The sequence below is a fragment of the Coccinella septempunctata genome, chromosome 9 (assembly GCF_907165205.1).
Source record: "Coccinella septempunctata chromosome 9, icCocSept1.1, whole genome shotgun sequence".
Taxonomy (NCBI): domain Eukaryota; kingdom Metazoa; phylum Arthropoda; class Insecta; order Coleoptera; family Coccinellidae; genus Coccinella; species Coccinella septempunctata.
In genome coordinates this window covers 18,294,561-18,321,231 of record NC_058197.1, presented here as the reverse complement: position 1 = coordinate 18,321,231, position 26,671 = coordinate 18,294,561, and the positions used below count along the sequence as shown (strand labels likewise).

Sequence of the window (26,671 nt, the reverse complement as noted above, 5' to 3'; positions counted from 1 at the left end):
CTAGAATCTTCAGAACGGATTCTATGCACTCCATATCTTAGGACAGTAATAGAACATCCTGATTTTTAGACAGAGTAGCAAATAGGTGATTTTAGGGGGGTCTAACCCCTTGCTCATTTTTGACCCAAAAAATCGAAATTTTCGAAATCGAGTTTTTGTGCTAGGGTGGAAGCCTAGGCAACGCTGATTATATAACCGAAAATCCCAATTGGATCAGACGAATATAACAGGAGATATCGCAGATTGAAAATTGCAAATTTTTGAAAAATGCCATTTCGAAGATGAAAATCTAAACGAACGGAGATAAGCTTTCGAAATTGCTCGCAATAGATTCAGCGTGTTCGAAAACCTATATTTTCATACCAAACTTTTCAATATCTGACACTGTTTAGGAGAAAATAACTTTTTTTGTTTTTCCACTTTTCATTTTCGAGTTGACTTCGAAGAGCTCTCTGGAGTGCAATTTTCTAGTGAATCATCAACTGTTTGGTTTTCTAGAATCTTCAGAATTAATTCTATGCACTCCATATCATAGAACAGTACTAGAACACCCTGATTTTTAGACATAGTAACAAATAGGTCATTTTAGGGGGTCTAACCCCAACCCCTTGCTAATTTTTGACCTAAAAAATCGAGATTTTCGAAATCGAGTTTTTGTGCTAGGGTGGAAGCCTTGGCAATGCTGATTATAAAACTGGAAATCCCAATTGGCTCAGACGAAGGTGGTCACAGGCCTAACCTACCCTTCCAATGATTCTCCCCTCATCTGTCCGTCCGACCTGGCAACGTCGCAAAGCACCCAACCACGAGGAAGTACGAGCACATGTCCGGTGCAGTTTTGTTTTGTTTGGGTTGGCAACTCGACGCCGAGCGTCGGTCGTCTGTTTCAGTCCGGTTTCCGCATACGGCGTCGTTCAACATGCGTCGCTAGTACCGTCTTTTTTTCTATCAGTGAGTTCTCCGAATTTTTTTTCAAATTTCGCGTGTTTTAGACGAAATCTCATCGAACTACCCCAATATTTGGACGGTTTGGGGGTTGACAAAGGGATCTGACGCATAGGGCCGTGCTGACGCAGTGGCGTAACAAGGGTGAGTTGCAGTTTGATGGGGTGTATGTTAGGTGATGATTTGACGTAGATAGAATAGTTTTTAACACTCTCTTGATCATTTACGAAGTTATTTTTGGTACACTAGTGCGGAAAAAACGTTGTAATTTGACATGAATGATTTTCTCCACGAAATCTCATTTCATTTGACACAATGAAGGGATATGCAACATACTGTACGAAAAAACACCTTTTCAAAGATAATTTGTTTTGGTCCTTCGATTTGGATAACTATTCAAGAGATTAGCTCCTTCAGACAACCAACCCTTCGATGATATCGACACCGAGGAAGTTGGCCTCGGCTCTGCCTCTATGATCCTCTTAATAAGAGATTGCGTAACTAGATAACTGTTGATGCGGGTTCCCAAACAACAGAGGGCAAATACGGATATGACGGGCATCGTCACGCTCTTGATTTTTGCTACAATAGAAGGCTGCGATCCGATCCGACGTTGCAATATATACGCATTGTTGTGTCACGTACCGGAAAACATCTAGAAGACCGGAACTGCAATAGTAGACGTAGTAGAGGGTCAAGTCTCAAAGGATGAATGCAAAAAATCCTTATTGTCAATAATGGGGTACCTCAGGGTTCTGTACTTGAGCCCATCCTTCAATTAAACACAGTATCAAATTCACAACTAGATCGCTCGGTATTCCACAAAAAAAGGCGTTCATAATGACACTACCGTCTGATTTAGTTGATTGGAACTGTACAAATACAGTCCCTGCCATTTTTCTATCGAAAATCAGGAATATACTGAGACAACTTTGCGTATCTTCAGGTGATTATTCCATTATTGTGAGATAGCCTTAAATTTCAGTCACTTTAACGCAACATCAGGAATAAGTTGCATTTTTTCAGCCTTGTCCGTGCGAAGCAGGCAACACTTAATACATTCATGTCGTATTATGGGTTCCCAACATTAGCATTGAGATAATGGCTTAGATCCATTTTATATATATAATTCAATAAAACAATCGATTCTTCATTTCAAATAGGTTTTTTTGTCTTAAAAGTTGATTATTTGGCAATAAATTCGATATTATGCTAAAATATGTTGGTTATATTCTGAAAATGTGTCCTGATTCCCATCGGGGGTATAGCTCAGTGGTAGAGCATTCGACTGCAGATCGAGAGGTCCCCGGTTCAAACCCGGGTGCCCCCTCTTTTTGAAGTTTTTTTTCGAACATCGAATCCAACTTTTTATCTACTTCTAAAAATGGCGACATGAAAAATCAAGAGCATGTCGAGTTTTTCGCACAAACCGAAAAATGTAATCATTATAAAACCACTTCTGGAATTGTTCGAGTTTTTGCGATTGGTACAAGTCGATGACCAGTCTTTCAAGGATGGGTGCAGCCGGTGTTGGAGGTCAATTCAACTGGTTGGTACCCTTGAGTGGAGCTGAATCGACCATTTGGTCTTCTTGGAGAATTCGCGATTTACAATTTTGCCATTGAATGATTCGTCAGTTGCTTCAAGAATATATGCTTTTTTCGTTACTTTCTGATGAATTTAAAGACTAAAATTTGTAGTTCTGGAGGTTGTAGGGATTTTTTGTGGCTGCTACTTCGAATATGTTAAATTTAGAGGAATTTCATTACGAAAAGTTCGTCAAAATCAATGTTTGAATTATTATTTTTCTTCATAAGAACATAGGATTTTTCCATCTCAGCTTTCAATGAGTAAAATATAGTCCTTGGATTTGATTTCAGATAATTGATGTGGTTCAAAATTTGAGATAAAAATGGAAATGATTCAATGCTTATAATAAAAATAGTACCTATCTAAAAATTCATCTGTTGAATGTTTCGTTTGAAATATAAAAAAATTTCCTTTACTTTGCCTCCTGTGAGGATTGAACTCACGACCCCTGGTTTACAAGACCAGTGCTCTGCCACTGAGCTAAAGAGGCTCGATGGGAGAGCTCTCAGTTAATATTATCACCCCTTTTGAATTGAGTTCAAATTGATTTTATGGTATCGTTTTATTTTTATTATCTTTTATCCTATAATATAAATATAAATTAATTCAATTTTAAATGCTTGGTTTATCATCTTCAATAATGAACCTCTATGTTATTTAGCATGAAAAAATTGTGGCGCATCCCCAGATTGACCATAAATCCTCACAGTTCAAAATATTGAATACCTATATAGATTTGAACAATTTACTAAAGAAAATCGTCATTTCTCAATTAGCACTGCTCAATTCTTGGATGGCATTTCCTTTTCAGCCTTTGACCAATCCAAATAATCTTCCTATAATCCAAATATGTAATTAGCTGCTCGAATCAAGAAACTATGAATAAGTGATCTCTAATTAGCCATATCCCAGAACACAAATAAATCGAATGATATTGTTATTTATCGAAATGCACAAGGAATTGCTGAACACAAGTTCAGTGCTGATAATTCTGTTTGCCAGAAAGGGCAATCTGCCTGGTGATATTGCGGTTTTGAAAAATCCGTTTTTGTGTTACAGATGAAATAGGCGAAGAAATACATTCAAGGATTACAAACATTCGTCCTTAGATTGAAGCCCCTTTGACCTAGAGGTAAGTAACTGATTTTTTATTGTATTTTTATTCATGAAGGTAATATGGTTCGAAGATTTCATTGCACTTGGTGACAGTGACAACTCTGGCTAGACGAGTGTCTGTATAATTTATCATAATTCTTTTTTTAATCTCCAGATTAGAATACAGGTGTACATATATGTACACCTGTATTATTACTATAGTAATAATTCGCTGACGTTAGCTTTTTACCCATTCTTCAAAAGATACCATGTATCACTTTTGAATCCATTCGACTTCCAAAGGTCACTTCTAATGAGATTATTGTTCTGTAACCGTATGTTGTACGTGACTTATAATCCTGAGCTCGAACCAGGTGCTTTTCTGAAATGGCGTGCAAGAATGCGTGATGGCTGTGTGCTTTTCTGTTCGTCGTGACATTCTTCAGTTTCCCGATAATTAATATTTGTCTTTGGTGAAAATCTCGCTGACTATAACACTGTATTCTGCAGATTTGCGACAGAGAATAAGGGAATAGCTAGTTTTTTTGGAAAAAATTAATTATTTTTATGGTCCCAGAATTATACCTTCCATAGAATCAAGTGTTGTTGAACATTCGATGTTTCTTTGCGTCAAATGTCAGTGAATCTGAAGGAATCATTTTTTTTAACTCCAGAAGAATCGAATATATCAATTTCTGTTCGAGCTTCAGACTAAAACATCCACGGTATTCAACAGAGAAAGCAAATCTAGTAGAAAGCCCATCAGGAAGCAACCTGGTCGGGTAAATACAGTTCCGTCCGTTGTGATAATACTCTATGTCCTAGAAACTTCTCAATTCGGCCAAAATGTATGTCATGCCGTGTCGAAGAACATATGCCGCTGGTAAAACACATGTTATGTCAACTACGGCCGGAATATCAATTGCACGTGAACGAAATCGACATTCGACGAAATCTACAGGGTGTCTCTTGTGAAAACGAACCGAAAACAAGAGGAAATATGAGTGGATTATGCTCTACAGACAACAATCGTTGCCAATCATAGAATGCAAATTTCAAACGACAACTGACATTGCAAATAAGTCAGCTGTCAAAATTTGCTATTTGAACAAGAGGCTCAACGATCATTTTTCAGTTTTTTTATCACGATCTATGCAGTTTTCTTCCAGAAATAAGGTTGTAATACAGTTTTAGGACAATTTTAGCGCGATAATCATTAAATTGAACTTAGAAGGGGTGCAACCTTTTTGACTTACACTTTTTACAGTAAAAAGAGGCTTCTTCTAGGGAAGGTAGATTGTGTTCATGAATTGGCAACACGGTTGAAAGTACCGGTTTGCCGTTTCAGGTCATTAAATCCGACATAGGGGTATGTTCTTTCATCATCTGACCTCTCGTTCGTTTTCAATCATCCTGTAGGCGATCTGTTCAACCTCCCAATTCCCAGTGAATTTCGTTATCAATCGAATCATTCGAAATTTCGATGAAAAAGTCTGGCTTGCAGCAACGTTGTTGGTTTATCTGAGTTTATGTTGAAGACAAGGGCGGCTCGTCAGAGGAGGCAAGGGAGGCTAAGCCTCCTCATGAAGCTTAGAGCTAAAATACATTCACTTCGGGCATGTCCTCATTTTCAGAAAGTAATTTGTATATACATTTTCCGAACACCTGAACTAGATATTCAGATAAAAATTAGTTCATTTTTCGGTCCTCCGCTCATAAAAATCCAGCATAACAATCATACAATCCACCGGCTGCGTACGCGTCCGCCGCGTCGAATGTGAATATTTCCTAGTACTGCCTATTCGGACGGAGGCTGTTGGGCCTGCTGCCTCCGTTGATAGTGTAACTCACGCATACGTTCTCTGGACTCACATACTAGCCGAACAAGAATTCAGCTGACTTACTGTACCATATTCGCCCGTAAAATGTACCAGAGGAGGCTCAGCTCCCCTGTTCTCCATCGATTCTTTCGTGCCGTCTTCGACTATATTCGCTTGATCTCCGACGGTAGGGGCGTTGTCCGACGGTAGTTGTTATGATTTCAATTTTCAATTTGAATGTAACGACTTCGTGGAGAACTGGAATTTCGGGAAATTTGTGATATATTCTTGTTAAGATAGGTTGTTTTGTCAGGGCGTTAGGGGTAAGTACTGATATGGATCAAAAAATAAAATGGAATTGAATATTGAGAATTAACTGTACACGTTGTTAAAACCTTCACAAGACCTTCACCAAATTTAATTACACTAAAGTCTACCGAAAATCGTCAGAATAGAAGTTTCAGTGTTGTTTGGTACGATAAATGTGATTGGTTAACTGGATCGATCAAACAGGAAAAATTATTCTGCTGGCCATATTTACTATTTTCTCATCAAACAGAATATACTTCATGGTTCAAAACGGGGTTTTCAGATTTGAAAAATTTACCGCGATCTATCGAAAGGCATAACAAGTCAAAGGAGCATATAGCATCCTCTTGCATTCAAAATTAATCTTAGAACTGACAACTTTTCATTATGCTGAAGAAGTATATTTTATTGACTGATAAGAGTTTGTTCCAACACTCCTCGAAAACTATTAGCCTCCTTAGCTCTCATGACCACGAGCCGCCACTGGTTGAAGACTTTGTCCTTTATCAAATATGTGACACATGGTCTGGGTGCAAGTTAGTCACTTGATTCTAGCTACCTATATACCCAATTCTTTTCTTCGTCGTTCGCGGTGGCATCCAACAAGTTTCTACGACGTTGCCGATTTTAATATGTTTTCTTACAATGTTACGACAAAGGGCAGACCTAAGGATAAAAGCCACATTGAGATAGGTACCAGAACCAGAGCAATGAACTTGTTAGAAGAGTGATGTTTCACCTCAATTTGGACATGAGAAAAATTGGTGCAAAATGGATCCCCAAATGTTTGAATGTTGACCAAAAGCGTGCAAGGGTAGAAGCATCGCGTTCGATCTGTGTTCGATTTGAAAACGATGTAGACTTCTTAAACCGAATTGTTACTATGGATGAGACTTGGGTACATTTCTACGATCCAGAAACAAAGCAACAATCGATGGAATGGCGACACTCTGGTTCTCCAAGACCTAAGAAGTTTCGTGTCCAAAAATCTGCTGGAAAAGTTCTTGCTTCAGTTTTTTGGGATTGCCATGGAGTAATCATGATTGATTTTTTGGATAAGGGTAGAACAATAACCGGAGATTACTATTCGACATTACTGACCACTCTACGGAAAAAAAATTTAAGAGAAATGACGAGGAAAGCTATCCAAAGGTGTTTTGTTTTTGCAGGACAACCCCCCTGCACACAAATCTCATGTTGCCATGCAAAAAATTCGTGATTTTGGGTTTGAATTACCCTCCTTATTCACCAGATTTGGCTCCATCCGACTATCATCTCTTTCCTCAACTGAAAAACAGTTTAAAAGGGTGGTAAATTTTCTTCCAACGAGTAGGTAATAAAAGCTGTGGAGGTCTGGTTTGCAGAGCAAGAAGAAACATTTTTTTTGAAAGGTCTAGAGACGTTGCAGGTTCGCTGTAATAAATGTATCCAATTAAGAGGAGAATATGTTGAGTAATAAAATATTTTGACATTGAAATTTTGTTTGGTTCCATGGTAGGCTAAGAATTTTTCAATATATCCTCGTAATAGCTATGATATGCGAGAAGAATACTCTCTCTCATTTCCACTAATATTTTAACCCATCAATTCTCTCAGTTTGTTACAACTTCTCTACGTCTGTGGTCTCCCTAAATTTCTACTGAAATTCCTCGTTCGAATATCGCACCGACCGGCAACGCCGCGCGTCTCTCGCGTTCTCAACGGTCGTCTCGGCCATCTACGACCGTAACCGCTTTCGCGGTTTCTGTCAGTTCGGAAAAGGTTGCGGTTGTAAATCGCGCAAACTTCGTACTTCTTCGGTCAGTGCGAGTACTACTGTCGCGTTAATAGGTGCGTGACGTGCCTGGTAAACGAGGTGGCCGCGTTGCAACTTCTCCGATCTGTTTTGTTTCCGTTTCAAGGTGCTGTTTTGTGATCTCTGGACCAGGGTTTTGGATTTTAGACCTTCGGAATGGTACCTAGGGCGATGGAGCCGACGGTCCTGGTTGTGTGGTAGACGAAGAAGCCGGAGAAAGTGGTTTAGAAAGGTTTGCTTGAGAATATCGAGTGCCGTTCGACTGGTTCCAAGGAAATTGCGGTTGGATGTGTGTTTACGACCACTGGGAAGAGCTGTTTTATGTTATCTCCGTTTTTTCGTTCACCCAGGTCGTAATTTACGATAATTTCGAGATGGAATGACTTTTAGAAGTCTGAGAATTGCGTACGGAAGAAAATTGATGAGTTTTGGTGTGGCCTGCCAAATCCCCTGATGTAAATCCTGTAGATTTTTTTCTTCCTTGGGGCGTATTTGGTGGTTTGGCACAATACAGATTGACTGATTATTAATCAGGGTTCCTTGACAAGAATATCTTCGTAATATGCAAATAATAGGCTATTTTACAATATTTATGAATGAATACAACATCCAGATTCGACCAAAATGGCAGAAATTCCATGGTGAATCTATGGATTTTCTGGAGGCACGAAATTTGTGGGATTAAATATTAAATTTTGAAGAAAAAATACATTTCACACCAAACGAAAAACGTGAATTACGTAGTTATCATCACTAGTTTGTGGGTTGGGTTCGAATTTACGAAAAAAATATTTGGAAATGCCCATAGGTACATACCTATTTAATTGGCATTAAAATTCAGACAAATTGAGAAAAAAAAGATGATTTTTGCTGCAAAAGTTTAAAAATGAATGAAGAATGATGCAGGACACAAAAATATTTCAAAGAAACTTAAAAACAAACATCAAAATGTTGTCAGGACGTGGGTCTAGAATTAGTATCATGGTTAATGATTTCAGCTAGAGTTTTTTTATGTTTATATTGTCAGAAATGTATTTATACTTATTATTTCATTGTGTGGATAAAAATGTTCACTTTTATAATAAACGTCTTAGCATCAATCATCTGTCACCAAAATTGTAAACGTTTATTATCGTTTAATTACGAAGTTTTGGTTGATTCGAATAAGATGTTCCATTTGGAAATGAATTCTAGTTTAAAATATTCTCTCAAACAGTCCCATTAAGGTTAAAACCTAATACATAATTTTATTATTAGTCTTCTCTTATTGTTTGAGAAAAATTCAACCAAAATAACTGTTTCAAGGTCTATATTACTATATTGAAATACATAGAAGAAATACTAGAAGATTCGCCCTGTACATCGAAATTCATGTCAGTTTGTATCATCTCTTCACTCAGGCTCTGTATCATTAATCTTTTTTTTTTTCAAAGGATGTAACAAGTGTTCAAGACGCCGAAGTTACATCAAACCTTCTGGGAAGATCAAATTATACCACACAACACGTGATACTCTCGGAGGATTATTAAACCCGTTAACACGAAGATGAAATTTCTCCGCTCATACGACGGAAACAAATGACGACGTGGTATTTGACGTTTAGTATGTGCATTTCCGGAAATGTCACTGGTTAAATTAATTTTTCAACGCCGTGTGAGCATAGAGGTCGGGCAATTTTGGTGTATAGTAATTTATTGAAGTTCGAGTTCCCGGATAGGAGGAAGCTAGTCTCATTAAAAGGAAAACAGAAGCGGTTTGTTCTATTCATGAATGTGATAAGTTGTCAAACTGGTGCGAGGTGATTTCTGGATAGGTACACCGCCAGTAACACTCAATATCAATAATTTTGACGTTTCAATTTTCTATGGACAATGTGTATTGTCATTCGCTAAAAAAATTAATAAAATTTGGATTTGAATAAACTCACTCGATTCTTCTTATCAAATGATAGCTGTATTTACATCAGATTAGAATGTAAAATCGTAAAATGTCATTTTTAAAGATAAAAAATCATCAGTCATAGAATATTTTTTGACTGATCATAGAATCGTAAATGATCATTTTCTTAACTAAAATCCTCAACAATTGATGGCAATTATCGATTTGAATCACTTTTTTGGTCGGAACCACCAATGTACGTGTTTATTTTTCATTTGGGTACAATGTACCGGCGCCAAACGTGCCATGAAATTGAAATTATGTTGTCGCCCCTCACGTATTTGGAAGTACTTGTAGCAGGAACCGTTCTATAAACAACGATGATGCTTGTTCCGAGAAAACTCGACTGTGAGGTCCAAAAAAAATTCTACACCATATTTTATTTTGAACCTTCATCCTATATTGTGTTTCAATATCATGGTTCATTTAACGAAGCCTGGATATTTCAGAACACTTCTTGGAAAACGCATACACTCAATATAGTTGTTCTTGGAAATTGACTCTTATCTCTTTTTTAAATTCCCGATCTGGAATTGCAGAATGGTGTATTCATCCGAGTTGCTCTATTTATAGCAGTGAATTTGGGGAATTTCACAACAACTCTTCATATTTTTGCAACGTTTGAGAGTGAATCGAATAAACACGGCGAATTTATTATGTATTTTGACGGGCTTGAGTTTAGTCGATTGGTAGCTCTGTCGAAAAAATTATGGAGTGTTTAATAACGCATGATTCATCTTCTAGAAAGAGATCCATCAAAAAGCCATACAACTCTGGCCAAAATCACTTTGTTTGTCACAAACTTGAGCTGTAAAAAATTACTGGATAACGTCTTGTCCTGGACAATTTTAATGCTACCGAGCTCAATTTAGGCTCGTTTCCTTTTGAAATGTGATAACGATTAGTGAAGCTCTCAAACAAAACATCCAATTAAACCATAACCTACGCTCCAAAACTGACACCTGTACGAATCAAAAGAAATGCCTACACCAACTTTGTATCTCACGCTAATTCTATTTATACGCGGCCTTGTGTTTCCGATGTTGTTATTCAAATCACGAATAGCAATAGGCATAGAGATATTGTAAAGGATCATTGTCCTGAGAAATTGGACGTCGACAATTTCATCACATCTGTCAATAAACTATCCGATAACTGAACCGTGTTATTAATAACTCGAAGAAACGTGTTGACAGGACTTCCGTAACGAAGATCAAAGGGGTTAGGAGATAATTCTTGTGGGATTCTGGATCTAGATTAATTTGAAAGTTTTCGATAACGAGAATCGGAAGCTTATGACGTTTTATACGAGGATGAGGTTAGAAAACGTAAAACAATCTTTGTCTTAGCAATCAGGAAGATTGAAAACGTTATTTGACAGCCAAGTAATATTGGGAATTTTTTTTCTTGGAACCAAGCAGCGATGGGCAGGTTCAGCGCTTGGATGGATGAACTCACTGGTTATAAATCTGAACAAGAACACAAATTTTCCTACTGATGGCTTGGTTCGTTAAATGCAATCAACCATGTTGCTGTCGAGTAAACCACTTGACCAAGTTTTTTTGGAGACACCCTGTCATACGCACGAGGATGATTTATGAACGGAGGGGTCCTTAGAAGGATGATGACAGTTTAACGTGTGGGAAAGTTCGGCGGTGTGGAAGATGAACGTTTATAAAAAGTCGACAAAAAACAGTATGAAGAAAAAAGCTGAAAGAATGTTTTAAACGGTTTGAGAGCAACGAACTAATGGGATCTACCTTTTTATGGATTAACATTTGTTACACTTGAATCCACCGTCTCAAATCGAGACATGATGAATTGTCGGACGTAGGTACAGGCTGTTTCAACTGAGACAACGTCAATCGCTATTTCAAAACCAAAGTTGATGGACACTCACATCTAGTACCATCTGGATGGCCTCAAAATTTATCTGTTGTGAATGAAATGGGTTTAGCATTAATGGTTTATGAGTTATTAAATCGATCGACTCCTGGAGCGAATTGTATATTTCAATTATCAAGAAGCCTATTACAAACTAGTTTCATTTCCCATGTCTTTCAGAACAATTAACCTTGATTGCCAACGAGAATACATATGTTAATTGTGTACATAATTCCTCATGTTTATTGTTTATTATGGACGCACATTAGTTGCGAAGTACTATAACGAATTTTATGTACTTAAACTGAAGTAGTGTGGTAAATATTTACATCGGAGCGAAGGTTTTTCACACGAATCCTTGTTTGATTAAAATTTGTTGTTATTCAAAATGTGAGCTTATCAAAACAATGGATCCAGTATTAAAGTATTGAAAGAAATACGTTTTGGTGAGCACCTACACCTGCATAGTCTACCAAACGCCAAAAATCTGCTTCAATTGTTTCGCCATTAGTTTATGCCGAGACTTACTTACGATTCAACCTCGAATTAGCCATCTCTGATTGCTCCTCCTGGCCTCGTCTTTACGCTCATTATGTAATTTAAAATGATGAAGGCGCGTGGGAACTACCTACGCTGTGTTTGAGGAACAAAACCCGGCATCGCCGGTTCCCCGTGTGGGCGAAACCGGTGATTATCTCCGCGAAACTTGTTGCGTAATACAGTTGCCAAAATTCTGACACCGGGGGTCAAGGTTCTCACGCCATTTCCGATATAAAATGGGTTTTAAAGCTTCTCTAGAGTTTAGCTCGAGTTTTCACTCATAAAAATGGAGCCTATACATAGACATAAAAAGCCTATACATAGATATGAAGAGCCTATACATAGACATAAAGAGCCTATACATAGACATGAATGGCCTATACATAGATATGGATGGCCTATACATAGACATAAAGAGCCTATACACAGACATAAAGAGCCTATACACAGACATAAAGAGCCTATACATAGACATAAGAGCCTATACATAGACATAAGAGCCTATACATAGACATGAATGGCCTATACATAGACATAAAGAGCCTATACAAAGACATGGATGGCCTATACATAGACATAAATGGCCTATACATAGACGTACTAGACTATACTTGGAAAGCTGTGGAGGAACGCCATAAGACAAAAGCTTGCTCACTTTGGGACTATCTTTGAAATCGTTCCACAATACTGCCCAATGCCTGAATCCACATAGGAATGACTTCTTGAGACGTTTAAGAGCTTGTCCTTTGACTGAAAGCTGGAGTATCCTTGTTGTGAATTATTATCCACCTTCTTCGTGCTTTCTTTTAACTCTCCTTGATCCTTGAAGGTCTGTTCGATTTTCGCTTGTACGTCACCTATTTATAGGGCTTCAGAAATGCTATTAGCGTGTCTTTATTAAGATTATTGATCTGTTTATACCATTACTAGATGCTGCGTCCTCTGAAGTTAAAGTAATATTTCTCGTTTTGCTTGAATTGAGGCACAATTTCTAAGTCTTCAACTGATTCATCAGTTCCCATATTTAATCAGTGGTTGTAAATGATATTTATCGGATAAACCGTAAAGTGGTATATCGTTAAATTTTTACTATCGAAGTCGTAAATAAGAAATCGTGTAGGTATTTCCAGAAGACACTACCGATAGATGGCGACAAAATCTGCCCTAAACTGACGCATACATATAAATCCGAATGGCCTTGATAACAAGGTGTCCTGATAACGTAGAATTTCATTCATGAACCACTGAATACCGTTTTAATCGATCTATTCATTGAATGTCATGGGAAAGAATTGTGATTCTCGGCTATAAATAATCGATCGAGATATAGCCGGAGATTGTATGACCCCCCACATCGATAAATATCAGTTTCACAAAGTATGGCGTTGTAACTTTTGAAATTGACACTTTTCATCGAAAATTGCAACGTTGCCAGCGTTACGCGTTCGACGTGGAAACCGGGAGATTTGAGAATTCCTTTTAAGACTATTTTCCGATGGAGTAATTGGAGAGGAGCCGTATACGACAGAATTGTGAGTCAATACCATCCAGATCAGACGTTTTATTGGCGCCATCAAGCGGTTGATTGTACGCCAACGCAGTAAATAACTATCGTTTCCCTTTAAGGAAGTCTGCTAGGATAACAGCAAGAATATTAAGTAGGTAGTAAACTTTTCCTGATTGTAAGCAGACTGGGCAGTCTTGGATCCAGTTTAATCTGAGTCATTGATTGATGGTTGGTGAGGAAAATCTTATATGGTGATTTTGGTTTGGTATTTCAAACAGGAATTATACAAGAAAAGCTATCTGAAGAAATGTTCCCTACTGAAACTGATAGATTTCAGTAGTCCAAGGTCCAAGGCTGACAGTTCGGTTCATAGAGAAGAAGAAATCATTATAAAGAAGAAGAAACCATAAATCCATAAATTCGTCTTTCACTGGTGCTTCTGGACTCCTTATGCTACTGTGTTTTGACAAAGTTCCAGTGGGTTATGAGAAATGAAAAAAAAGTTTAGACTGGCCAGGTCAATTTGGAGGATTAGAATTTCAAATTGCATTATTCGTTAGGAATTTCCTTAAATCGTCATGATGCACAGCTGACTTACATAAATTTGCATAATGTTACGAGGATTATACGAGATTGAATATCAGACGCGTATTCTACTCTTTTTTTTGGGTAGACGTGAACGTAACAAAATCTCTCGATTCATCCTCGGTTTCGAGAACATTTCAACAAACGTCATGGTTGGATTTTCCTCTTTTTAGTATCAATTCTAATACCCCTGAATCATACCCATACTATAGATTGTATTATCTCGCATTGTAAACACCGTTTATTCGTATTATCTGTAGAAGGAATGCCTTAAAAGGCACTCCTTCTCATTACCCAAGTTATCATATTTCTTGGTACTCGAATATGGAATGCAAGTATCCAATTCCCAATTATTCCTTCCAAGTTGAAGAGTTATTAACAGTTCCATTCTTCTGGGAGCATAATCATCATTTCAGATGTCAGTAAGAACGTTTCAAAGATGCATGTCTGATAAGCCCATCCTATGCAATTTTGTAAGGAGGTGTAGAAGATTCAGATATCTCTCGAAATGTTTCAAGTCCCCAAGGAGTTTTCTGGGATGGTCCAGCCTCTGCAGATTCCGCCAGAGAGTCTCTATTTTCTGTAGTTACATCTTCCTGAACCACAGAAGACAGATCAAGCAGACCTTGTAACTCTCGCCTATTTTCTTCATTCTTTCACCCTTACAATCGATGACGTGGTAGCCTTTCGGCCAAACCGAATGAAAAGAAATCTGATAAAAATCCACAGATCAACTGTGCATGAATTCGTCAATCATGGCAGCCACAGGATCGCTGACGATCAAAAAGCGCGACGTCTGTCAACGTACGTCACGCCGCCAAAACAGATTTAATAAAACAGAGTACGCGTAAGTCTAATCTAATAACATCGAGAGAGTGACATGGTCATGAGAAATGCGACATTGTATATATGAACGGTCGGCTGGATGTTACTGACCTTCCTTGATCGATATTAAACTCTGTGCGCGATTTGCTAACCGACCTATCGGATATGCAAATAGGGGAGATATGCAAAGTGCGTCTGGTCGTGTTCAGGCAGTTTCAAATTGCCCGTTCGAAATTTCATCAGAACTGAAACCAGGGGTTCTATGTTTACTCTTCGTCGAAAACATATCAAGTCTCGGAAACCAGACACTCGTGGACATGGCTACCAGATTTTTAACTGAATAACGTAAAAATGCTTTCACCATGACCATTTCTCAATTTTCTATGAACTTACGTCAGTACTATTTATGAAGACAAAAAGAGAATGTACGAATCTATGTACAATCCTTCAAACACTTCATCATAGATAAGATGTCTAAAAACATGGTGTATGCACTGATTAGATTTTGTTTTTCCATCTTTGAAAATAAGAGATACGTTTCGTTTTTCCCACTGTAGGTAGCGCTTTTTAGAAATTGACAGTTGTCAAGTCAATTGATATTTGAAAATAATTTGAATGCATTCCTACGACTTGCGAATGTGCTGTATTTATAAGCGATTAATGTGTGTGTGAAAATGTATTAGGTACTTTCGAGAAAGGTCGTACAACATTAATTTAATGAACATGTGGTTCAGTTTTCTGTATGGACAATCAAGAACTACAGCTAAGAATTCGGTGTTGTTGGACTATCACTCTTTGTTGTTGGAAATTGAGGCAGAGCCAAATCAGATGAACATTCGGGACGGATAGAGCTAACAGTTTTATGGCAACTTCTGCAATGTTTAAGCAATAAAGGAACTGTATTGAAAATACGTTATGTGAATTGTGAGCATGTATTAATAAACAGAAATACGTTAATCTGTTCGAGTCTGTTCTTCAAATATTCTTCACAAGTATAGTGAAAATTGCGTTTCAGTCAACTGAATATATTGAATATTTCGCCAATCAACTGTGCTTTATTGAAATCATATTGAATTACCTTCCTCACGAATACAATTTGTCAAACAAAAATTATATTGAAAAAAAATAGTAGAACTTCTTCGAATCCTTCGATAGTGTTGAAATATCGGCAGATTCGTTTTTACAACGAAAATTTAAGTGTAAATCACACATATTCGTTGACAGCTGAGAAAATAGTCCGGTTCATTTTTTTTTGATTCTTTGATACATCAGGAACACAGAGATGACTGTAATCTGTGATCGATATAAACGAAGAACAAAATAAAGTGAGAGAGTATCATTAAATTTTCTTTCATAGAACAAGGATAGAACATGGTGGCGCCGCCACGAAACGAATCTCTTATTTTCGATTTAGTCTAAAGTCATTCCATTCAAAAATTGAAGAGTGCATATACCATATTTTTAGACATCTTAATCATAGATAACCTACACATCATACGTCAAAAAAAGGTGTTGTGAACTTGGAAAACCATACAATATTAACGAAGAAATTGTTAAGGGTTGAAAGTAAACCTACAATCTGCGCAATTTCCTTGGAAACAGTTCTTAGGTCGAACCTGGCACTTTAATCCCTACAATCCCAATGGACTAATCGAAAAATAACCTCTTTTCCACAGGGACCACATGAGATCTATGCCAGAAAACCATTCGTGACCCCCCAAAAATGTACGAAACGATCCGCAAACGCAGAGTAGACGAAATTCTTTGACAATCTTCGAACCAAGTGCCTTCTTTGAATAAAATATTATCCAACACACGAAACTGTTTTTTTTTAATCAAAATGAAGAGTATTAAAGCAATATTTCGCAGAGGACAGACGTCCACTAAGCTAGACGGACAGATTCACACCCCAGAAGACTTATCGAGGTCTTCTTCGGTGACAAACTTGAACGCGGTGGAACAGAACTCCCCGAAAAAGACTGGTACTACCAAACCAAGGAAGTCTTCAAGCAGAGACAGACTGGACAAGATCGTCTCCGGCACAGGGACGACTGAGAGGAAGAATGACAGAAAAGGTATGTAGGTATACTTCGTTTGACAGTTGACGTTTGGTAGAAACGTCAATTTCCAAGGTCACAAGGTCTAATTGACGTTCATTATGGTACCTGATGGCTGTTTCGTTTCAGGACTAACCAAAAATAACAACAAATTCGATACTGGCGACCAATCCTTAACGCTGGACTCCCTCCAAGAGATAGAATCCTTGAAGACGCAGCTACATCAGATGGCGACCGAAAAATCCAGCTTGGCCTTGAAGTTGGGAGAACAGAAAGGTCAAATACATTCGCTGCAACACCAAATAGAAAACCTCAAAGTGAGTGCTGAATGGAAAATATTTTTGTCCCAAGGAAGCACCCTTGAGGAACCCCGAAAAATCGTTTTTATCGGTACAAGGTGTGAGTCAATGGGTGAAGCTTCTGTATACTGCGATATCGATACAGGCCAGGCCAGGCAGTACAATACAAGATCCTATTCATTCGAGAAGATAATTCATTGACCTAAATGACGTTTAATCTAATCGAGCTCAAACGTTTACAATTGAGGGTCTATAATTGAGATAGTGATACGAATCCAAGTCCTATTACCTGTTTATCAGTGTAAGCACTGTATCGGTAATTTATACGTGTGTATCATGGGAATTTTCAACACTTTTAACTACAATTCTTCCCATTTATTCTCGTGAAAAAATTCAATACGACCCTGAGATTATTGGTACAAATAAATTACTCATTATTGAATCAAGATTATACTAAAGCAACGGTAAGATAGCACTGAGTTTTTTTCATGGTATATTGATGGCGTTATGTTGAACTAGAGTATCTTTCACATGTCATCAACTTTTTATCGAAATACATATCCAATAAATTGAAGAATCTCTTCATTCGTTGCAGAGTATTACAGCTGTTCTTCATATCGATGATGGCAATTCAACACTGTTCTTTCAGACACCTTCTCTGCGTTTTTTATCGAGAGACCAGTTCCTTGTACACCAGGTGTTTCGATCTAAAACACCATGGAAAGAAATTCCTCGCGTTCCTCTGCTCAATCATCGGAAATATCAATTAAAAATATGCGTCAGCGACTCTAGGTCCTGGCGTTCGTTATCTTTCAATCAGACCATAACTAATGGACTCGTTCACGTCCTTAATTTTCACCTAGTCCGTTGCTGCAATCCTCTGCTTCGAATCGGTTTAATTATGGTCCTCTGGCGAATATTTCAGTTTTCTCCGACTTCAATCGATGGCCTTGATCTAGATCTATGACTGGCGCGGAGATTTATGCTCGAGGATACCGGTTTTTAAGGCAGGAAATGCATTTTATCAACGGAGGAGAAATTGTTTGGAGTTTTTATGATAGGTCTTCTCCAGGTCGGCCATTTTTGGATTTCAAGGTTACCCGTCTTTCTCTATGATTTAAATCGATATTGGGACGTTTGAACTACCCCGTCTATGCACTAAATTTCATCGAGTCGCCTATTTCGATGATTCGGAATTGAGTCTTTGGTTGTTTTTGTGGCCGGACCTAAAGCCTGAAGGTCTTCCCAAATAAAGCACAAGATCGCCTTTTAATTCAATCCCTATTTACTAGGTGAATCGTTGAAAAAAACCGTTGTTCAACTGTGAACCTCCTCGCTCTCTTGGAGCAGAGGAATGTTACGTTCTGTTCGGTTTACTCCGCGCTATATACCCAGTTCTTGATGCGTGAAGAACGTTTTTCCCATATCTCCATCAATAGCAGCACATTATACGCGCAGTCCTTGAAGAGCGCGCAATTCAATATAAAAATTTCCCGAATAATTCTCGACCACCTGAAGATGTGCCAGTTATAACGAAACACTGTTTATTTAATCTTGATATTCAGATCCTTTTCAAATTGCAGATGTACCAGGAGCAGAGCAACCTCCAACTGGAGCAACTGACTGAAGAAAACACGGCTCTGAGGAACAGACTGAGGGATGTTGCCCATTCTCCTCTCTCAGACAATGAAAAGCAGCAACTCTTATACGAGTCTCACAGACACCACAATTCCGCACCTGCTTCCATAGCCACCAATGTGAGTTTATACGAAATCATTCAAGAAAATTGGGCTTAGAATAGATCCATTGGGAACCCCATACCTTTTTTTTTGTTTCAGCCGATGGAAGATGGAACCTGCGGCGATGTTACCGCTTGTCCAACCCCCGACTGGGACAAACATTCGAGCAGCAATGTCAGCGAAATATCAGTCGCTTGTTTGCAGGATAAAATCAACCAGATGCAAGAGACGCATTACAGGTAGGTACCTCACACTCAGTAGACCTCAGTGTAAAACCCTCGGATCTTCAGCACCAACGAAGAGCTCCAAGCCACCCTCCAGGAACTGACAGATCTCCAGAGACAACTCACGGAGCTCCAGCAAGAGAACGAGAGACTGGTGGAAGAGAAGAACCTGATGTTCGACTCCCTCTGTCGTCAAACGGAGAGGCTGAAAGACACCAGGCACGAGGTGGAATCCCTGAAGACCGTCCTGTATCGGGAGAAGAACGAGCCTGGCATCGAGACGGCTCAGGAACGCGAGGAGAAACTGGTGGATCTCCTGAAATCAGCGCAGGACGAGCACGAATCCCTCATATCCAAGCACGAGCAACTCAGCGGGGAGCTCCAGGAGTTGAGGGAGGCCAACGACGCCCTCCACGAGCAGCTGAAAGTCGTCACTGAGAGAAATGGCACCTTGGAAAGTACCCTGGATGCGAAACAGGCCGAACATAAGCTACTGGACCAAGAACTGACGCAGGCGAGGGATCAGTGCAGCGGTAATCAGATAGAGATCAACAGGCTGAAGGATTTGCTAGAGAACGCAAGGACAAAGGTGATATTTCCTGTTTTTTCCGATAGGATTTAGTACTAATTGATCTTCCAGATAAACGAACTGGAACAAGACAGAGCCCTTAGCGACAAATCCGAATTGGACGAGTTGTTGGACAACGCGAGGAAGGAAAAGGACGCTTTGGAGTCCGAAGTGGCCCACCTCAAAGAACAACTGGCCAGGAGCAAGAACGAGATCGAAAAACTGAAGGAGCAAGTCTCGATCCTCCAGGAAGAGTGCAAGGTTATTCAACCTCCGTTCGAAAGCGTCTCAACACCTCCATAACCTTTCAAACCTTTTCCAGGTCATAAGAAACAACGCGAGGACCATCCAGTCCGATTTGGAGTACAAATACGAGAAGTTGGCGTCGGAAAAATCTGCCTTGACCGAGCAGCTACATAAGTTTCAGGATATAATCAATGAGCTCCAGGTAAATCTCGTCCTCGACGGGGTGTACCCCATGGTTCTACTCCGGGTCGTTTATTTTCCAGGTACAGGCCCAGTGTCAAGAAGAGGACAAGAGGAACCTTTCCGACGTATTGGCGGAGACCCAGAGGAACCTCAGCGAGTCCGAGAGGAAGATAGCTATGTTGGAGAACGAATTGGCTGACGTTAAGAAGTTGAGGAAGGAAGAGGTAAGTGTCAGTGAAGTCCGCTAACGAGGAACCTCGAAACTGTCCTTGTCGCTGAGTTGGCACAGCTGTTCTCTATAATTTGGTGGAGTTTCGCGTCTTCTGTCATTCAATTTGTTTTTATTTTATCGGTTGGTTTGTTGATATCGAAGTATATGGAGTAAATCGTCCTCTCACAAGACAAAGTCGGAGACAGTGTAGTTTATCTGTACTAAAAATAAGCCAGTTTTCACCAAGCGTCAAAATGATGGAACATTGGAACTACCAGTCGCTAGAACTACTGGCCATTGGAGCTAAATGATAGTAGAACTACTACCTGCAGGCATATTAACGAAAAGATGTAATCTATCAAATATCACGCACTTAATCACTCCTCCTTCCAGTAGTCCACCCAATCCCCTTATCATCCAGATAAAACAGATAAATTTCAACGTATCTGAAGGAAAGATCAGTGTCAACATATAATCTATCTGTGTAAGCCGATAAGACGCCGTTGATACTCTAGTCTGCTCTAGAAACTTCGTCAACACTCGAAATTGTTCCAGAATGAAGAATGGGAAAAGTTCCAGAACGACCTCCTGACCTCGGTGAGGGTGGCCAACGACTTCAAGACGGAGGCCCAGCAGGACCTCCAGAAGATGATCATGGAGAACAAGGAGCATAGGGACAAGGTCAGACTGCTCGAGGCTCAGTTGGACAAGTTGAAAGGTGAGTCTGATGGTTCGTTTTGCTGTTTGGCTGGGTGCTATCACGGTTCTTGTGGTTGGGGATGTTCGTTATAGTGTACTCGTATATGTTCCTTTCCTGTATATAATCTGCTGTTATATCTTTTATGAATTGAAGGGTCGAATGAACGATTCTTCGAGATCTGAAGGAATATCCTGATGATTTTGCTTGTAAAATGTGACTACAGTTGAAGGTAAGCTTCACAAAAATTGTTTGCGTGGAATCAGGGATTCAAGAACTCATTAATCTGTATCCTTTGGGCTTTGAACTGGGTTGATTCTGGGAAAATGCCTCTAGATTTTTCCTGTGCTACCAAAAATTTCGATCGCACCTGGTACACTGCCTTATGAATATTCGAAGGAAAAACACGTTTCAGACAGGGCTAATCATATGCATATTTACAATAAGATAACCGGGATATGACGGCAAATAGTTGTTTTACCCAGTTGCCTCTTGTTCCACTTTTCTTCCTCATTCTCGAACGTACCAAGATTCTAAATAACGCGAGATCCAGGTAAAATGCGAAATAAATTTTTTTATGAGTCACTCTCTATTCGCTGATTAGATAAGCGATGGCAACGGACAGATACCGACCGATACGACTGAACGCGTCGCTTGTGTTCGTGCTTCTAGTGCTTTGAATGTTGTGAAAAGTCGAGGCTTTAGTGACGTCCTTCAGAACTAGTTACAAGACCGGTATTGTGTGGTTGTCAGGTGATCCAGCGATGCCGGAAGATAGGAGGAGTTCCCAACCGTACCGAAAACAGAACGCGTCCAGGAGGATCTTCGGGAGTTTACCGAATCTGCTGGAAACCCCCAACGAACAGACGGGGAAATCGACCAAACGTCCGAAATGGGCGAGGCATCAGAAGCAGCTGTCGCAAGGGGAGGAGAAGATCCTGGAATCCCTGCATAAGATGTACCACGAGATAGACCCGGATAAACCGGACCACATGTTGACCTCCGAACAGGCTGTCGTCAAAAAATTGAAGAGTCTATACGAAAACGACGGTACCAAGTACAAACCAGTGGCTCCCAGACGTAAACAAGAGCTCGCCATCAGCAAACCGCTGCTAGAATCGGTGTATTCTAACCCTAAACTGGAAAGTATCGCTAAGAACCCCGATCTGAGGTGCTTGGATACCGATAGGTTCTCCTGGATGGGCCACAGAAGATTCTCGGATGATAATTCGGAACCTAAACCCTCTGATAACACCAAGGGTTTCGTGAGCTACCTACAAGACTCCCCCAGAACATCCAACGTTGAAAATCAACGTGTCTCCTCCATGGATGAACATACAGACCATCCCCTGAAGAGATACAGCAGCAAAGAAGATCTCACCGAGCTGGGAAACCCACCTGATACCAAGGGTTCCCTCCAAGACCGCCCACCAAGAACGTCCAGCATCAACCACCACCGCGTCTCTTCCCTGGACAACCCCAGGGAATTCCCGTTGAGGAGATACAGCAGCAAAGAGGACCTTACCGGTATCGCCGAGCTGGAAGCCTTCAAACCACCCTCCAACAAGAGATCATCGCTGAAGAGCTTCCATTCCGATTCCAGCTCGAACGTGTCCCAGAGGAAAAGGGTCTCTTTCGACGACAAGAGGAATTCCTGCGTGGTCATCAAGGAATTCTTGAGTTTCGAATCTTTGGAGGACATCTATAAGGGTATAGACCCCAAGGTACCGGAGGAACAGCTCACCAAAGAGCAGAGATTCGCGGTGCGTTTGAAGACGTCCATGGAGAACCTTGGCAGAAAACCTGAACTGAGGAAGAGACCTACGTTCAAAAGGAGCAAAGTTACCATCAGTTCCCCTCTTAAAGCGTCTGTGTTGAAGAACACCAAGTTACTGTCCATCATCAAGGACCCGATTGTGAGAACCGCCGGAGAAGATGTAGAACAAGAGACTGTGGAACTGAGGAAAGTTCATCGGATGAAGAAGTATCTGACTGACGTAAATAGGGTGTTGAGGTATCCTTCAAGGGTCTCTTCCAAGAAAGATTCTAGGTTGAGTAAGAGTATGGAAGACGTGCGTGACAGTCGGTACGTTTTCAAGAGGATTTCTTCCTCCATGGAGAATCTACCATCGGAGGGAGGGGTAGAACCAAAAATCGAGATCAAAGTGGTGACCAAAGTCCTTCCGGCCATGTCTTTCGCTGCTTCTTTTAACGTATCCTCGAGTTCGTCCAGCGTCGACAATAGTGCTGAAGATTTGGCTGGAAATCGTGAAGAGGCTCAAGTGGTGTTCATTGAACATTTCGAATCGGAAAAGAAATCAAGTGGTTTGGACGTGGGGCACATGGAGGAGGGTGTGAAAATAGAAGATATATCAGAAAACTTCAGGAGAAGTAGTGTGGGCGTAGATGATGATGGATACACTGGACGTATATCGTTTCCCGTTGAAGAAGAAGAAGACCAAAGAGATATTTGCAGGATGAGACTGCTGTCGATAAACTCTATTGAGATGGAAGAGGAAGATGACGTTCTAGCAAGGTACAAACGGATTTCAGAGTATAAAGAAGAGGATTCCAACGAAGAAAGCTACGAGGACACTCCGAACGAAGAAGATAACCAATCGTTCTACAGCGTCGAACTCAAAGTGGTCGCGGACGAAGCCAAGGACTCAAATGTCGCAGAGCAAGAAGACTGGTTGACGAAATACCTGGACCAGACTTGCGACGAGGAGGAGATACAGGAGAATAGGAAGATGAGGGTGTTGTACATGGACGTCGTGAAGGAAATCAAACGGAAATACAGCCAAGACCTGCAGCAGTCCTCCAGCGAGAGTAGCGACGAGGAAGACGTCCATATCTTCAACGCCAGAGAGGGAACCATCGAGGTGAGACGTTCGAAAGACGATGGGGGAAATTTCTTCGATAGGTTCTTCAAAACCAAGCTGTCGTTAGACAAGGAACCAGATAATGTTGGGGTTGAAGAGGACCTGAAAGAAAATTTAAAAGATTCGGAAAGATTCCATCCTACCAAGGAGGAAATGGAGTACATAAGAAGGGTGAGGGAGATGTATAAGGAAGAATTCGAAGACGTTGATAAGTTGGGCACAACCGACGTTGAATCAGATCGTTATAGGAAGTTTCTGTGCAGACAGAACGCCTTGGATTCTAGTTCAGTACCAGGGACGTTTCAAGAGGGAAACAAAAGTTTGTCTGGTGATGGGATAGATGGAAAGGGTGATGTGGTTTTGTCGCAGAACGAAATGAAACTGTTATCTTCAGTTAGGAAGAGATTGTCCAGGCCGCTTTCTGATATAAATGTGGACGACTTGGCTTTTATAGAATCGATGAAAGATAAGTACTTAAGGAACAATAATGATGAAGCTCCAGATCCAGCTGTAACCTCTGAACACCCGTTAGAAGATAGTGGAGAAAAACCAATAACCTCGTCAGAGGTTACTCCAATTTACGGCCGTTTTTACTTAAGGTATTTAACAGAAAATTTCCTGATTGAAGAAAGGAAACAATCCTTTCGGCAAGATCCTCACCTTAACCCTGGAAAGACATCTACAGAAGATTATATACTGAGACATTCCACTGAAAACTTTCTGGAAGAAGAAAGAAACCACAGCGTAGAGTATAGGAAACGCCAGTATGGATGTTGTGAAGGGCAAGACAGAGATCCATCACCCCAACAAGGATCAATCAGTAATATTTCGAAGATTGTGTCAAGAGCCATAACAACTTACGACGATGGCTACCTTAAACGCATAACATCGAATTTCTTGATCGAAGAGATCAACCATAACACGTTTTTCGAGCTGTCACGAAAGAGAGAATCAGAGGAGACTCAGGCAGGTTTTCCTTCTTCTGAACCGAGATCCACATCCAAAACAGAACGGTCGATGGGTTCAGAGCCATTGGAATTCTCAGGAGAAAGATCTTCCACCCCAGTTGGCACTTCAAGCGGCAGGGTTGGTGATCTCGATGGAGCTAAAGACTCAACAGATGCTGCCCATTCGGAATATACTTCGACAACAGTCGTGACCTTGAGGAACTGTGGAGAAGGTCGATCAAACAGTTCGAAATCCACCAGTTGGCTCTACTACCAACCGGTCTACGCAAACTCCCAGGAATTGCACCCACCCACTCCGAACAATCGACCGTCGAAACCAAGGAAACCAAAGCCGTTACCCAGGAAACCCTCCAAAGACTCCTGGTTTCGCTTAACCTCGTCCCCGAACACAGATTCGCGCTCCTCTGTGTCCCGAACCGTTGACAACGTCACAGTTGTCCAAGTCGAAAATGAACCGCATGAAGAACCTTTGCCAAATTTCAGTGAAGCCATGGACGAGCCATGCGACGTTATAGAGACGATTGCCAAGGTCGGCAAGATCCAACGGGAGGGTTCGGAAGGGTCGATCGCCAAGTTGGTGGACGCCATCGCCTCGTCCAACGTGATGGTGCGCAAAACCAAGAAGTTCATCAAGGACGGGGATCAGCTGGAGGAGTTCGACGAGGCCAGCGGCGTCTACAACGTCCGTATCGACGAGGTGCTGGACAACGATAAGTTCGATACGAGGAGTCAGATCATACCGGAAGCCCTGATAGATTACGCCGATAGCGAGTCCAAGATAACGCTCTTCGACGTCGATAACGACCTCAGCGACTTCCAGGAGGCCTGCAGCAGGCCCCAGACCAGCAGGCAGAGGTCTACGCCCTTCAGGTTGTCGTATTACGGCGAGAGCAGCGACGAGGGTGTTGACGGTCTTAAGGAAACCGCCCCCAGGGCTTCCAAGGAGAACGTGACGCGTCTCAAGCAGAAATTCGAAAACTTGGGATCGGACAACGACGAGACCGAAAGGAACTCGGTGATCATGAGGGAGTTCAGGGAGGCGCAGAAGACCAACCTGTCCAGGCTGCTCAACGAGAAGGCGGCCTACGACCTGGTGTTCAAGACCGACAGCAAGCACTGGTTCGACAACGGTTCCGACGACAGGCCCGAGCAGACCTTCGAAACCAACGAGAAACCCCTCAACATCACCATCTTGGATCCCGTCGAGTCCAAGACCAACGCCGACTATCAGCATCTGTTCGAGAACAGCGAAGCCTCGAAGGGGACCTCCAAGAAGCCCTTCGTCGGCAACGTAAAGCTGTCCGAGCTGAACCTGAAGACGAGCATACCCTGCGTGGATTTCACCACCTTGAACGCCGCGATGGTCGAGAGGGGATCCAACGCCTCCCTGTTCAATTTTGGCCTAGTCAACGACGCCACGTCTTCTGACGCTTCCACGGCATCTTGCGCGGCAGCCAAAGACGAGTGGTAGTGAGTTGTGACGTTTTGTTTTTATATATTTTGTCTTTATATGGACATCTTTATGTATTTCGTATGTAAATAGATTTTATTCGACTCGAGTGTTTTTTTTTTTAGCTTTTATGTAGGTGTGGGAGATGTCTGGTGTAGTCCCTCATGAAAAAGTGTGTTTGTTTGAGTTTTTTTAAGTAGCATTTGGTATATTTTCCAAATTTTTCTTGGATCAATCCAGAACAGTTGTTTGGTCAATGCTATGACTTCGTCAAGTAGTTCAGCAAAGTGAATTCTAGACCAACTTCGATGAGA

At 40.7% G+C, this 26,671-nt stretch overlaps 1 protein-coding gene and 2 non-coding genes across 8 annotated transcripts in view; 2 read left to right on the top strand and 1 right to left on the bottom strand.

Annotated features, from left to right (window-relative positions):
- The first annotated feature begins 912 nt into the window (after window positions 1–912).
- The window catches only part of LOC123320889 (cytospin-A-like), a 29,244-nt gene continuing 3,485 nt past the window's right edge, over window positions 913–26,671 (top strand). Inside the window, exons 1-12 of one of the 6 annotated variants that reach the window (XM_044908376.1) lie at window positions 913–1,089; window positions 3,595–3,667; window positions 16,703–16,908; window positions 17,020–17,207; window positions 18,773–18,946; window positions 19,028–19,167; window positions 19,219–19,741; window positions 19,793–19,981; window positions 20,043–20,168; window positions 20,230–20,373; window positions 20,916–21,078; window positions 21,811–26,466. In XM_044908376.1, coding sequence (XP_044764311.1) covers window positions 17,118–17,207; window positions 18,773–18,946; window positions 19,028–19,167; window positions 19,219–19,741; window positions 19,793–19,981; window positions 20,043–20,168; window positions 20,230–20,373; window positions 20,916–21,078; window positions 21,811–26,378 — 6,117 coding nt within the window. In that variant the 5' untranslated portion in view covers window positions 913–1,089; window positions 3,595–3,667; window positions 16,703–16,908; window positions 17,020–17,117 and the 3' untranslated portion in view covers window positions 26,379–26,466. Of the gene's footprint in view, window positions 1,090–3,506; window positions 3,668–7,492; window positions 7,787–16,339; window positions 16,443–16,509; window positions 16,909–17,019; window positions 17,208–17,486; window positions 17,654–18,772; window positions 18,947–19,027; window positions 19,168–19,218; window positions 19,742–19,792; window positions 19,982–20,042; window positions 20,169–20,229; window positions 20,374–20,915; window positions 21,079–21,810; window positions 26,467–26,671 lie in introns of those variants that run through there. The other 5 variants (XM_044908374.1, XM_044908372.1, XM_044908373.1 and 2 more) reach the window with 5 other exon arrangements.
- Trnac-gca lies at window positions 2,204–2,275 on the top strand. The gene has a single exon. It is a non-coding gene; the product is annotated as a tRNA-Cys (tRNA).
- On the bottom strand, window positions 2,954–3,025 carry Trnat-ugu. Its single transcript has one exon. It is a non-coding gene; the product is annotated as a tRNA-Thr (tRNA).